Source organism: Cyprinodon tularosa, unplaced genomic scaffold (assembly GCF_016077235.1).
Source record: "Cyprinodon tularosa strain WSP-4 unplaced genomic scaffold, ASM1607723v1 ctg202, whole genome shotgun sequence".
In the NCBI taxonomy this organism is placed as follows: Eukaryota; Metazoa; Chordata; class Actinopteri; order Cyprinodontiformes; family Cyprinodontidae; genus Cyprinodon; species Cyprinodon tularosa.
The window spans coordinates 1,236,014-1,251,298 of record NW_024038744.1 but is presented as its reverse complement, the minus strand read 5'-3'; the positions used below and the strand labels follow the sequence as shown (position 1 = coordinate 1,251,298).

General features: G+C 36.8%; 1 protein-coding gene across 1 annotated transcript; it reads left to right on the top strand.

The window, feature by feature from the left end:
* Nucleotides 1-247: 247 nt before the first annotated feature.
* Nucleotides 248-8,930, top strand: LOC119783340 (exostosin-1-like). The gene is made up of 3 exons (XM_038284813.1): nucleotides 248-1,005; nucleotides 1,752-2,274; nucleotides 8,175-8,930. The coding sequence occupies exons 2-3, from the start codon at nucleotides 1,990-1,992 to the stop codon at nucleotides 8,928-8,930; spliced, it is 1,041 nt and encodes a 346-aa protein (XP_038140741.1). The 5' UTR covers nucleotides 248-1,005; nucleotides 1,752-1,989.
* The last annotated feature ends 6,355 nt before the right edge of the window (nucleotides 8,931-15,285 follow it).

The window sequence follows — 15,285 nt, the reverse complement described above, 5'->3', positions numbered from 1 at the left end:
AATGATATTAAATAAAAAAAAATATTATAGATAAATTAATAAATAGAGGCAAAACTTATTGTTGTGTTTTAAGTCAAATATGTCTTGCTTTTATTTTATTTTTTTTTAATATTTACTCGCTGGTAAATAGGTAAACAGGGCCAGTGTAGGTAAATGGTGAGCTCTAATACCTTATCGGAGCCAGCAGACGTCCCGTTCATCCCCCCCCCCCCCCCCCAGCCCGCTGCTGTCTGGCTTATCAGCGCTGCTGCCACCTCTGCTGCTGGAGGAGGATGCTGCTGATGCTGCTTGATGCTGCAGCGCAGATCCAGCTGAGGATGTCAACATGGAAACGTGGAGGGCAGCTGGAAAGCGCTGCTCAGCCAGGAGCGACTCACCAGAACGCGCGTAAACACCGCTGAGGTTTATCTGGTGCTTTACTTTCATCTCACACAGAACTGCCGTCTGCCTTCCGCTCACTTGGACCTGAAGTCGCCTCTTAAGGGGATTTTATTGACGGTTATCTCTCTTAACTCACCTGACGCGGCGATGTTTCCCTATTAAATGTCAGCGCGGCGCACAGGTGGAGGAGCGCGGATTCCCATCCATCCAAAGTTTGCTGGTGTTTTTCCTGGAAGGAGGGGATGGTGGAGAGGCTGATTGGAGATGGGGATGCTGTGTTGATTCTGGATGGATGCTGCTTGCAAGTTCTTGCCCTTCAAACGGAGCTGCGTTTTCAGATTGGAGACAGATGAGGAGCGCTCAGCGGGGTTCCTTCTTGGTGGAGAAAAGTTTGCGGTGGAGGATGGAAACAGCGCTCCCTGTTTGGTTTCTTGCTGTACATTGAGCTTAGTGATGCGCTCCTACACGTGGGTTTATTAAAGGTCCGAGAGTTCGTGAATGGATGTGTAATTCAGCAGGTTAATGGAGAATGTGTTTCCCATCTGTGGAGCCCTGCTCAGGCTGGAGGGGAGAGCAGCAAACACCCAGATCCGCCCTGGAACCATAGCAGTTTTATTTAAACAGGTAAGTTCATCTTTATCTCCATGCAAAGAAAAACTGTTGCAAAATTAACACAAGTTTTGGAATATTACAATTTATTTAACAGAATAGTTTTCCAGGTTGAAAACCAAAATCAGGTTGCACAAAACAAATAACAAAAAATGCGGTAGAAAAGTTGATAAAGTCATTTATGTATGAATCTGTTTTAGCTGCTTGATTTAAAGAGCTGATGGAATCTAGCATATAAAAGTTTAAGAATTAAAAAAATTATCAAATCAAGAAAAGCTATCAATAATTTATTTATTTATTTTCTTTATCAGTCCTTAAATTTCTCATTTTAAAATTGTATCACTTTTTTCTTCAATTGTCAAAGAAACATTTATAATGTTTTTTTTTATTTATTATCTTTGTATTTATTTTTGTGGCTACTATTTTTTTTTAAATATTAAGTTTTACTTTCTTTTTATTCTCATAGATTGACTTTCTTCATTGATTTGTTTTTTTCTCTTTTGTTTTCCATTTACACATTATCTTTGTTGCACTTCAATATTAATCTATTTAGTTTTATACAGTTGTTTGCAGAAGCAATTTTGCACATAAATAGATTTGAAATGGATCCAACTAAAATCACACCCTGTCTGTGTAGATCTATGTGTTACAATCTACAAATAAAAAGTTAAAAGAATATCTTTTCTTTGCAGATTATCTTATCAGAACTACAGTTTTAACTGAGCCTCTGATTAATGTTTCAGTTTTTCTTTTTCTTTCAGTAACCGCCAAAAATCTCAAAATGCTGAACTGCGGATAGAGAAGTGTCCCACATCCAACTCCCTCAAACCCCTCTCTTTATCATTTTCCTTGTACTCAATTTTGTTCCTTTTCCTCCATCTTTCTTCATCTATTTGCCATCATCTCTCCTCCATAACGTCCAAATTTCTCTCTTCATCCTTTTTTTCTCCCCACACTGAGACACACCACCTCCTCCTCCTTCTTCATCCCGCAGCACACATGCAGGCCAAGAAGCGGTACCTGCTTGTGTCTGTGGTGGTTGGTCTACTTTTCCTCATCTACCTGTGGGGTCTGCAAATTGGGGAGTTCCAGCAGCAGTCATACCATTATCCCCAGATTCCCCAGTATCACCAGTACCACCAGCAGGACTACCAGTACTACTACCAGAGGCAGGAGTTCTACCAGCCCCAGCCCTTGCCCCAGAGACTCCCATCCAGACCTGCAAGACGCTGGCCAGAGCTGATCGAGGTGCTGGAACCGTACCTGGAGGGAGGAGAACAAGAGGTAGAAGGACTCATTTTAAATAAAGAGCAAAAAGAGGCTGATTTAAAACAAGCTTTTAAACAATGACCAAGGTTAAAAATCAAAGCGAAGTTAGTAATTCGTTTTTAACTATAATGCTGTTTTCTCGTATTTTTTTTTCCTATTTTGTCACAATCAAATCTTTTAGCTCATTCAGACAAAAGGTATTTGAGAAATGGCTCTTTATAAAGGGATGAAAAAAATACTCAAAATTATCTGTACCAAAGGTTAACCCCTTTCAACCAGTTAGATTGTGAAGGAGTTTTATGACAAACAATAATGAGCATTTTTCTAACTTTATGGAGGAATTTTGGCCATTTGTTTTTGCCCGGTTATTTTTAATCCCTTCCTTTATAGTTATTAACCCCAAATGTTCTGTTCATGGTCATTTCTCAACATCTCAATCAGATTATATAAAGCTTGTGTTGGTCACTACAAAACCCTCATTTTGTGTTTTGATTCAGTCACAGGTGGGCTTGCTAGTCTACTTTTGATCACTGTCCCACATAAATTCAGATATAACTAAATCCAATGAAAATGCATAATCCTGTCCCCAGACAATTTTTTAAAAATTCAACCAAAATCAGAGATTCATTGTGAAGTGGACTTCACTTGGTTGGCCAAGAGGTCCATGAGCAGAATGCAATAAGCAGGGGTGAAGTCCATGAAAAGAAATTTTATTTGACCGAAAAATCTAAGTACCTAAATTAATGTTATATTTGCTGATAAATAGATGACTAAATAGATACCCAAAGAAGGCAAATGATTATTGCTTGTTATGCTCACGCTAATGACTGACTCTCCAAGGTGGCATGTGTCAGACTTTGATGATTTTTTATTGTTCGCTCAATTATTAATCAGAATACAATGCAGAACAGTGCTTGCTTTGTCATTGTTATAGTTGTAACAGTGACCATTGAGCCCAAAGACGAAAAACTGAGAGTACAAGCGTCTACCGGCAGCAAACTGAAACGCTGTCAGTTTTCACCTCTAGAGTTTATGTCATCCCATTTCTAGGCTCTGAGGTAAATCAAATGCGCTGTCAAAACTAAACATGTAGCTGTGACTAAGACAGCTACATGTTCTAATTTGAACCCAGGAGAAAAATTCTACTGTGGTAGTAAGGTTTCAACCCAAAGACGGCAGCACTAAGATGGTTTTTGTCCAGTTTACACAAAACTGTTAACATTTTGCTCATAACATGTGCATGTCTTAGCCTCAGGTTTAAAAAATTGATGCTTGATTTTCTGCCATTATTCATGTGTTAGTCGGCTACAATAATCTTTCCATATCTTGAACCAACACACTACTATCTCCATGTTTAACTGTGTGTATAATGCTCTTTTTCTGCTTCACACTGGATGTAGCAGTTTGCCGTTCAAAAAAAATCACCTTTTTTTCCTTAGTTCTTAGGGTGTTACCCTCCCACTGTGCTCAGTTGAGGCTTTCGCTTTTGAGCCGCTATTTCTCTGTCTTTTTGCATATATTTTATGATGCACAATGATCTTTATTGCTTTAGGCCCTGTTCTGGGGTTTTCTGTGACCTGAGTCATCAGTGCAGTACAGTGGAGTAATTATGATATGGTAGGATGGGCACTTTTTGCATGATTCCCCACTGTTCCCAGTTTTCTTCATTTGTGGTGAATGGCTCTTCATGGAGTTTTCTGGAATGCTTTATGTGGGGGATTCTTACCTTTTTCTAAATATCAGTGATTTAATTTTACCATTAGGTATTGCTTTTTAAGATCTTTGCTTGCAAAACTGTATGTTGTCAGAAGAGTGATTGCTTGATTTTACCGACTAAACAGTAATCAGCCTCAGGTGCTGCTTGTGAGACTGAACCAAAAATTTTGGATAATCCCAGTAAATTACACCTTTAATAAATATAATGTATTTTCCCATAGATCCAAGTTGGTGTGTATATATTGTTCCTCCTAAAGAAATAATCTCAAAGCTGCTTTTTTTTTGTCTTGGTGTAGTGTTTAAAAATCCCTCTATTCTGGTGCTTGTAAGCATCTATAATAACCCCCCAAAAAAACAACAACAACAAACAAACAAAAAACAAACGAAAAAAATAAAGGAAATCTGAAAGGAAGTAAATGTTTTGATTTGTGAGAGTTCACACCTCTTTATTGTTTTGCTGAACTTATATCCTGTTTCAGTCTCACACCAGGTCTGAGCTTCTAATTAGCACACCTACAGCATCAGGTACACTTCTGGTTTGCATTTCATTTCAAGGTGGAACTCCATGGTCCTCTGAATAAAATATGAGTAAAAGATCTTATATACCTGCATCTGTTTATATGTACCGTATGGGTAACAACACATGCTTCTTGTCCATGGTTAAAATCCAGAATAAGGGTCGACATGTCCTGGAATATCACACCTTATGGTCCAGACATGTCATATTAATCTAATTTGTCTTAAAGAAGGTCTTTAGTGAGTGATACTTGCATTAATTCCCACTGCTTTTTCTTGTAATGTGTTACCCTGGTCAGATATAATCAATTTAGCAATGAAAGAGAAAAAGACTCAACTAATCTAATGCTGCAAGTAATCTTCCATTAATACCTTCCTTCCCTAAATAATGATTTATGAAACATTTACTGTCCCGGTTTTACACAATTTCCTAATGTAATTATCAGATGAACCATATGAATAAATTTGCATATATCTATGTATGCACAAATTATTTATCTAGAAGTTTGAATTAAGAGTGATAAGATTCCCCTTAATTTAAATTTCAGAGCATCTTTCAGTTGGTTTGGGAGCAAAATACGAGCAATATGTGCCAAAAAAAAATGTAAAACAGACTAACAATTTGCACATAATTAAAAGTAAATAAGTACAATTATTAAATCAGAGACTTGTTAAATATATAAGAAACACAAAAACATAATATAATGCCAAAAAAAACACAACTTTTCCTCAGAAATGAACAGGGCTTTTAAGAAAGATTCTGGATTTGAAACTAAAGTAATAGGATAGAAGCTTAACAACCTCTAAGTTTGGACACTGAGGTTCTGATGGAAATTTAAAATGCCTCCATCTACTGTGTGCTGATGTCTTGTGGGGCTGTGTGGTAATTACACGGCTTCAATGATAGGCAAGGTGTCATTAACAGCTTTATATTGATTAGAAGAACTCTATCCCAGATCTCAGAGGCAACCAGTGTAGGGCTGTTAGATCTAAGGAAAGCATTAGATTGATTAATTAACCTGATAAAAAAGTATAACTTTGGTAAAACAACCAAACCAATACAGTGAGGATATTAACCTCCATGCAGAATATTTCCCAGCTGAATTTTAAACACAGAAACGTAAAATGTGCCCTCTCCTTTTTGTCATGCTTCTGATACCTGATGTTCAAGTTTTAATCTTTATATTAATTTTGAAAAGGAGTAAAGTGTAAAAAACCTGTCCAGGGTTACCACCCCACCCCAAGAGGTATAAATAATCATTAGATGATGTTACAAGATAAAACGTATATTATTTTCAGGTCTAAATACAGCATCTAATGATTTAATTATGACTCACCTTTTTACATTCATGTAAAGGTTGGTATTTTAAAAGATACATACAATTTCTATGATTTACCTCAAAAGGCCTGATTAGGTGTTCTTTGTCTTAGTAGTTATTTTACGCTTTAAACTACATCGTTAAGAGGATGCTGCCTAATTTTAGATTGCATAAAGACAATATTTTGTTCAAATCTCAGCAGGGTCCGTAAATGTAAAATACACCTTTCTGCTTAAATGGTCACTCTAATGAACTGATGAAATTGTTGGAAACTATGGCAGAGGTACAGATTTTCATATTGCCAATTAACACATTTAGTTTTGCAATAAATATCTCTCATGGGGAAGATCATTGTCACGGAAGGCTGACTGATTTAATCTTCACTTTAATTAAACACAGACTTCCAAATGAATGTCTTTTGCAAACATGTTGTTTATACCAGCTTGGTATCCGGCCTTCTTGGACTCTGCTTTGTTTTATCGTCCAGGAAAAACGGATATGTAGTTTTTGCAAAAGGGGATGCACAGAATTCTTTGCTTAAAGTCAGATATTATTAATCTCTCAAAATTAATCTCTCAAAGGGTCGCATCTTTTTGTTCTGCTAAAATAAAAAAAATGTCTGATCATTTCCTGATTGTAACTTTAAAGTATTTACTGAATCATTGCAAACTGGATGATTAAAAGAGGATTATGTTGAAAGCTTGATAATTACTAACAACACTTTAAAGAAGTGCGGCAAAACCAGTATACAGCTGCCTGTGTATTGTTTAGTGTACTTACTAAGGGTTCATGACTATATGTTAACAGTTCTTAAAGAAGGAACACCAGCCTGGTATTTCGTAAAAATATATCTATAACATAGATTTTACCTTATGGTTCAACATGGCTCAGAATTGGTCGCCCTGATCAGACAACGAATAGAACTTTTTAACTTGGTTGTCAAACCAAACTTAAGGTGTTTAAGTCTTGATTTAAACCAATAAGATTTTACTGAATGACACTTAAAATCTGTTGTTTTTAATCCTTAAATAAATGTTTGCAAACTAAAAAGGTTTGTGTGAAAACAAAGACTTGAGATGAGTATTCATGCATTTATATCCTCTAGTCTGTATATAAAGTTTTATATGAAACAACAAAAAAGTCCTTGAATGCCTTCAGTTGTTTTTGAAAACCAATAGGAGGAGATCATTTTTTTTTTAAGTCTGCACCAGGTATCTTTTCATATTTAAATTCCTGTCAAATCCTAAGCCCAGCAGGGTCAATATTGTACCTATATAAATGAAAAGTTAAAGCTATATATTCCATTTCAATCCCCAAGGATGTCTGACTACACTTTGTCATTATCAAAGACCAGGTCAAAAAAAACTTGAGGGAAATGGCTCCGTCCAAACTTTTGCTCCTGGACTCTGAAGTGAGCTTCTTTTGATTTATTTTGGATGGAGAGTCTCGACTTATTGACAAAGTATTTGAAAAGATTGTTTTCAAACTTGGCATTCCTTTTATCTACTCTTATTTTCCCTATTACTTAGTTTGACCTTGTACTTTTTAATTGGACTTTATGTAATAATAAATGTTCTGATAAATGCCTCTTTATAGCAAAATGATGACCAGAAAAAAAAAATTCCCTTGAAAATGTTTTCACATATATCCGAAAGAATAGTAGCTCTGAAAATAAACTCAGTTTGAAAATAGAATGTAAATATCCTTTATATAAATATCCTCCTGTGAAAGAATTCACATGAATCAGCAGCAAAGTGATAGGCAAATTAAAGCATGCAGATAAACACAGATGAAAATATATTAAACACAAATCAAGAATAAGAGTCTTTACAATAAGGGCAAACTTGTAATACCAGAGAAAATTGTTGTACATCAGTCTCTCATTGGAGGAGCTCATCAGTTCTGTAACTGATAGATATTAACCTATCTGCAGAGCAGATACTTTAGTCATTCGCTCTTGCACCACCTGCATCAGATTTAGGAGGCATCTTTGGACAGAGTTGGCTTTCATGATGAACTTTACAGACTGCTTCCTTTCAACTGTAGGTAAGATATTGCTCCCACATCAGAAAGGTATGCGGTAGCTACCCCTGCCCTCCAGAAGATCAGTGTTTTGACTTCAGATCATTTTATTGTTCAGATGAACACCCAGAGTCACTGAGGTTCACTACCTCAATGCAAGTGTGGTGCTGGGTCTGCACCTGCAGAAATCTACCTGCTCCATTGTTTTCCCTGCTTTCTTTAGGATATTTTCTGCTGGTTAAACATCATCCTAATTTTATAGAGATTGATAAATGATAAAGGCATTTCTTATGTTTCTTTTTTAAATCTAATTATCCAACCTGTGTTTGTTTGTTAACGCAGGAGGACAGCCCTCAGCTCCATCACCAGCACACCTCTCCTCATGAACGAAGGGCAATCCGAGATATCATCTACAAGAACAAGCGTTGCCGCATGGAAACCTGTTTTGACTTTTCACGTTGTCAGTCGGGCTTCAGGGTTTACATCTACCCTCCGCAGAGAGGGGATGAGATCTCTGAGACCTACCAGAAGATCCTATCCTCCATCAGGGAATCTCGCTTCCACACCACTGACCCCTCCCGAGCCTGTCTGTTCATTCTGGCCGTGGACACATTGGACAGGGATCAGCTCTCAGCTCAGTACGTACAGAACGTCAGATCCCGCATCCACAGCCTGCCAACGTGGAATGATGGCAGGAACCACCTCATATTTAATCTATACTCGGGTACCTGGCCAGACTACTCAGAGGATTTGGGATTTGAAGTGGGCCAATCGATGCTGGCAAAGGCCAGTGCAGATGTGGCCAACTTCAGACCAAACTTTGATATATCCATCCCTCTCTTCTCCAAAGATCACCCACTTAAAGGAGGGTCAACGGGTTATCTAACACTCAATGACGCATCGCCCTCCAGGAAATACCAGCTGGTTTTTAAAGGGAAGCGATACCTGACCGGCATTGGTTCAGAGACAAGAAACGCTCTCTATCACATCCACAACGGGGAAGATATTATTTTACTAACCACATGTAAACATGGCAAAGACTGGGAGAAGCACAAAGACTCCCGCTGTGACCGGGATAATGAAGACTACTCAAAGTAAGACTACTTTTCTTGATCTCTTTCCCTTTTATGATCCCTTTAGCCATTGTCTATGACAAGCATCTGCTCTTCTGAATATGTGACTTAAGTCAACCAGTTTCTGCTTTCTTGTTGACTAGTTTAAGGAACGTGCACCTTTTTTCTCTTGTCTCATTTTTACTAAGTAGACTTGAATTGTCAGTTATGTTGTCTGGAACATAAACAAATCTAAGCTGCACTCGGGGCTGCTTTCATTATAATATGCTTCCTCTTATTTTGATGGAAAGTTTGTGCATCATTGTGTCCCAGCATCAGCATCACTCTCTGTGAATCTCTAAATGCTGGATTTATTTTTTGCATACCCTCCTTCAGAGAGTTTGCAATAGCTGCTTTTTGTGATACCCTACTTCTACAACCAGGCTGGGTGCTTTTTTTGCAAAGAGAAATTGTCATGGGAGCTGGATTTTACTATTGCTGTGCATCTCTGAGACAAAAAGCAATAGGCCTACAGATGTATAAGCATTTTTGCCTTTTTTCTGTAAAGTGTTTTGTATGTGGCGGATGTAGAGCAGCTGCAGAGCAGAGAGGCATCACTGAGAAGCTGTGCTGAAAGATAAAAACATTTAGAGAGAAATGAAAATCAGACGCTCAGAAGAGAAGTTAGGTTTGCAAACTTTCAGCTGTAGTTCACAGCTAAAGAAGCACAACTGCTAGATATAAAACCGAGCACCCCCCCCCCACCCCTGTTTGCACTCTTTGTCCACAAATTGAATTTCCTTTCTTTGTTTAAATTGAGTAAAAAACAAAACACCTGCTGTTGCCAAAAATTGAGTGGTGTGAACCGCTGATTAAAATGAACAATGAATTGGTGCTTTTTGTAGCTTACGGAAATATTGGAACCTTCTTGCTTTAAAAATTTTTTTATTGTTGATTCTGATAGGGTGTAAGGAGTGTGTTCAAAATGTGTTTGTGAGCTGTGTTGTTCAATTCCCATTGTGGAGAGCTGGTCTCCTGCATGTTTTAGTGCTTCCCCTCAGCCTAACCTACCTAACTAAAATGAACTGCCCGTATATCACACCACATTTTTGTTTGGTATCAAAGCATTCTTTGATCGGATAAATTTGCCAGTTCCTCCACAACATTCAATCATGGCAAGCTATTACTCTTTCTCTACACATTTCTCTATATTTTTGTGCCATTATTTCTCTATAGGAAGGCATCAAAGATCTAGATGTTGAGATGCTTGCCTGTTTAATAACACCACTAAGGATATGACACTTTATGTACAATTCAATCTCTCCTAACTTCTCTATCTGATTTTTGTTTTCATGTAAGTTTGCAGTGTGACCACATTGATAAAATCAAAATAACAATTATCTTTGCTGTCAACTCTTAATATATTTGTCATGAGCTAAACATCTGGAAATTCCTTACTGGAAGATGTGAGAGATGTATAATATCGGTGGATCTTAATTCCAAATTACAACCAATACCTACAAATAAAAAACACTACCTTTTTTTTTTTTTTTTATTAGACCTGGTGTATTACGGTTATTTATATGGTCAGAGGAAGGACTTTATACCCAATGTGTGACTGAGCAAAAACCATAAAACAGCATTTTAATTCTTTAAATATAAACATGAAGTAGATTAGCTATTTTAAACCCTGGTGTCATGTATTAGAATCTAGGGTAAGAATAAAAAAGAGTAACTTTCTTTGTCCATTCAGTCCTTATTGATATATGCTTTCCTAAAGTTTCAGGTCAGTTTTCACCTCTGGTATTTTGAAGCGGCACACAAACGGCAGATATGCAGGGAAGTCCAACAGCAGATGGCTCCATTTTGTAACAGAATGGGTCTGGTATAAAAAGTGAAATGACAGGCACCTGTTGAAGTCCGACGCTTTGTATAAAAAACAGCCAAGATAAAAAAGACAGAATTTCCTTGAAGAATCTTCTTAAAATTTTCATCTGATTTTATTCTCCAAAAACAGCAACAACAACAAGTTACATATAACATTACAGTATAAGCATATTTTCACATGAGAAAAATATGGCACAAGTTTGAATAAAAAATTTCACAATTTCAGTGTTTCAGTACAGAAAAGTTGAAGTACGACACTGTTAAATTATTAAAAGTGCATTGACAGAAGCTATTGTTATGTTTTAGTTGTAGGCTTTCATAGAATGGGAAAATTGTTACTAAGGGCAATTTTAAGGCATGGCAAACTTAGTAAAGTGTCTATTAGATTTACTGAAGACTCTTTAATAGACAAGATTCACACCACCAATAGAAAATAAGACTGTCATGAGTGATTTGACAACCAGCACAGTAGGTGGCGGAAGGATCTTTAACTGACTGAAAATTTAAAATAGATGTCAGGCATATTTGCTTTCACCAAATCAAAGAAAATAATATAATGATTATCCATATATTTGTCTCGTTTAACTTTTTTTTTTTAACCTGTCTTAACAAAAACACCCATGGCTTTTTCCAGATGGTCCAAACTATGCAGGAAACTCCTAAAAATAACAATAACAAGCAACGGTGTTAACTTTAAGGGCTTTTTATGGGGAAACTTCTTATAACATCTCAGACCTTTTAGAGACTGATCATCTGGTTAGCTTATCAGAGAGGTAGGTTTTAATTTGAAGAACATAGAATCCTTAGAAACAGGCACCTTTTTCTATGCTGGTATGCTTACTCCTTTAAAGCAGTCATAGAATGATTATATAGGGTATTTGGTGCTGGTCCTTCAGGTCTCTGAATAGGGTGTGTAACGTTGGTTGGACTGAAAATGGCAAACTTGCTGTTCTATGCGCCCTAATGCAGCCTGGTTTAAAGCCCCAGAATGAAACAACATGTTTTCTTCTTTTTATGGTATGCTCATGAATATGTAAATGAGCTGTGTGCTGATTGGTTGGTTTACAATGAGCAAAGTTACTGAGCAAAGACGCATAGCAACAAGCACTCACTTACTGAAACCTCCAGATTGTTGATATGGTAGGGTGACCAGACATCCTCTTTTTCCTGGACGTGTTCTACTTTTCATGCCTAAAAAAACGTCCAGGATTTTGGTCAAATACAGTGCAGCACGTAGTCGAAACACATCGGGCATTCGAACTGAGCTGTCAGCTCCGGGGCTGGTCCTGGAACCCTGTTGGACGGGGGCAGGCAGCCAGCGGGGAACAAAGCGACCGAACCCGACCCGGTGATGCCTGGATAGCCTGGACCCTGTTGGCCCCGTGCTTCTGCCTGGTAAGGCAGGCGGGGGGGAAGAATACCTTCTCCAGGTCGTGTTCCATTCCTTTAAAAAACACAGTGTCCTCCTTTTCTCAAAGGAAACCCAAATCTGGTCACCCTAGATATGCTAGCATTGCTATCAAAAGCTTAGCAACACAATAATACTTTTAAGTTGCGGTTGTGATGGCCTTACGGTCAGAACAGCCCTCGTTTCAGTAAAAGAAGTTTAGCAAATCTTGCTTTGAACTGTCCAAGATTTTGAAAGCTGTCTTTGGTGAAATGTTTAGAGCAAATGAACAGCTGAGCATCAAACTTTGCAGGGATCTTTTGATACACAAAAATAATCCATGCATGTTGAGTCTTCGGATCCTTGGAAAGTCTCCGTGCAGCCTGGAACACTGCATTTACGCCCGTGGTTCTGGCTAATTTTCAATCGAGAAACTGCCTGCTTTGTAATTCTTGTAAACCCAACTGTAGGCTAAACAGCTTAACTGATGTCTTACATTTACCTCTATTCATGTTCTTGGGCCAGGGAACCAGTGGGCTGGTCTGTATGTCAATTTCGGGGTGTGACAAAAGTTCAGGCCAGAACCAAATAAGGAGACATCCATGAGTTGACGTAAATTCGGGGCTTTGTTTGGATTTGCTCGTTTTATGGTGGAAGTTTAGAATTGTGAGATTTGCAGAGAGAGGAGGTGTCGATGGGGTTTGAACTTCTCTGTACGTCCATTTCACCCACTGAACTATCGTTGTTCATTTATGACAATGTAAACTCGGTTTTGCATTCTATGACCACTTTAGTCTGACCTTTTTTATGTCTACAAAAAGCTTTTGTAATTTTTTTTCTGGTCTCTTTATCTATATAATATATTCTAAAAATTAACTTGGATTACGAAAATTACTTTGCAAAAAATGTGTTCCACCTTACAAATGTATGAAGTATTTCATAAATGAGTTCTTTTTGTACAGGAATGTGAAGAAAAAGAGCAGCTTTTCCCCAGTTTGTTTGTATTGTACTGTAATATTTTTTTTTTACATTTCTCAAACTTGATATATAAAACATGCTTACAAGTGAAGTGCATAAAGTAAATGATTGATGCATCATGTACGTATGAATTAAATTTCTTAAGATAAACAAGAAAAAAACAAGCAGCTCAGCTTGTACAGAGTTTAATGGCTGTCTTTTCTGTGTCTGAGACAGATAAATTGACAGAGCAAAATGATCATTAATGTTTTAATCTCATCTGAATGTGGGAGCCTGTTTTCAAAAGCTTTCAACAGAGTTGGGTTTAAAATTTTCTTCAGCGAGTTCTAATTTAGCCTCCTGCTGTGTCATGTTATTGCTTTATTATTGTAATTTTTAAAATGATGGTCTTTCTCTCCAAATGTTTCAATTTTACTTATTTAATTTATGCTTTCATTTTGTTTTAGTGAATTATACTTTCATTGTTCAGTCAACCTCTGCTGCTTGTAAATGTTCATTGTAAACAGAGGTAACCGTAATGCAAAAGGAAAAATCTACTGCTGACTAAATTATAAACTAACCAAAAGGGTCTGAGAGCTACAACAGTTGATTACAATGAATACTGTGCAAGTGGGATTTTTTGGTTGGAGAAAATTAACAAGTTTGCATGGCTACTATGGAATAACTACAGAACAGATTTATAACGGAACCTTTAGTTTGTAAAATCTTTGAGTATAAATTCATTTTTTTTTTACAAGATCATGCATACATTTTTCTAAACTAGCTTGATATAAACATGTTTTTGATTCAGCAAAACTTTTTTTCTGTAATTTTTCACCTTTTACTGTATCTTTAGGTATCAATATGATTTATTTTACATTAACTCTGAGTAGAAATAAAATCCACATCACTGCTTGCCGATTAGAGAAAATGAGCACTCGTTTACTGGGCAAGGGAAGCACAGTTGAGGCAAGTGCTCCCTGTCTTTCAAGGACAGGGAGGGGCTGCTGCTCAGAGAGTTGAATAAACAAGGATTATTGCGACATGCAGGACTTAAGGGAAAATAAAGTTGATTTTACATGATATTGGCCCTTCAAATGCGGGAGGACGAACACTATTGGAATTTGCCATTTGTTATGACAAAGACTAATGCGTTTTCTCATTCCTTACCTTGTCTTTCATCCATTTTAAGGGGCTAGCACTTAATGATAACCAGAAAAACATGTTTCATCACCAGAGTTGGAATTTGCTTAGGTTTTGTTTTTCATTTACTTCTGTATAATCAGAAATGTTTTTCTTCTATACCAGTATAACCGTCGGGCCAGCAATGAATTTCAAAATGTATCCATTACTATAATATACCACCAAACAAAAGTTTTTGTTTTGCAAGTTTATTCAAACAAGTTTACAAAATTATCAAATTTGGCATTATTTAAAAAAAAAATTAAACTGTGCAGTAATTGCTGGAATATGTCATGATTTGATATTAATACGTTTTTATTTTCACGCATCATTTACCATGCAAGCAAACAGCAGTAGCCTTATTGTTTCATATCAGCAAAATAAGAGATTTAGCGCTGGTCCTGTTGCTGATTGATGTCCTCCAGCTGGTTTCCTTGACCCCTAAGTTACGAAATAGAAAACAAGATTATCAGGAGATTAACTTTTTTTTTTTGCATGTGTTTTTAACACGTCTTAGAGGCATTTTAGATCAGAATAAAAATAACTGGCAAAGGACGGATCAGTTTCAAAAAGAAAATCTGGGTATATCTTAAAAAATAGGTTTCATTAATAATTTTGTGAACCTATGAAATTTTCATATCTCTGTCTTTACAGTGTCAGGGAGCATTTCAATTGTTATGTCAGATAATTTTTAAGTAAATTTTTATGTGAGATGAATCTCCAGATTTTTTTGTGGAAACCCACTGCTCCATACCATTTATAATTTTTTTATGTATCTACAATGACTGTAATACTTCTTCAGATAAAGTTATCTTATAGACTTAAACGTAGTTACTGTACAATATTTGTTGTGCTATATCTCAGTTATTTAATAAATTATTAAAAAGGAACTTACCGCTCCATTTTCTGACGATTGCGGTGCTCTCTGTATGCTACATTGAAAAATAGATAAAAAAAAATAAAATAAAATGCAACTTTTTAATGAGTA

Excerpts from the sequence above, each read along its gene's own strand:
- LOC119783340 (XM_038284813.1), top strand. The coding sequence starts at position 1,990 with ATGCAGGCCAAGAAGCGGTACCTGCTTGTGTCTGTGGTGGTTGGTCTA. Across the intron at positions 2,275-8,174 it reads TGGAGGGAGGAGAACAAGAG|GAGGACAGCCCTCAGCTCCA; the intron begins GTAGAAGGACTC and ends TTGTTAACGCAG.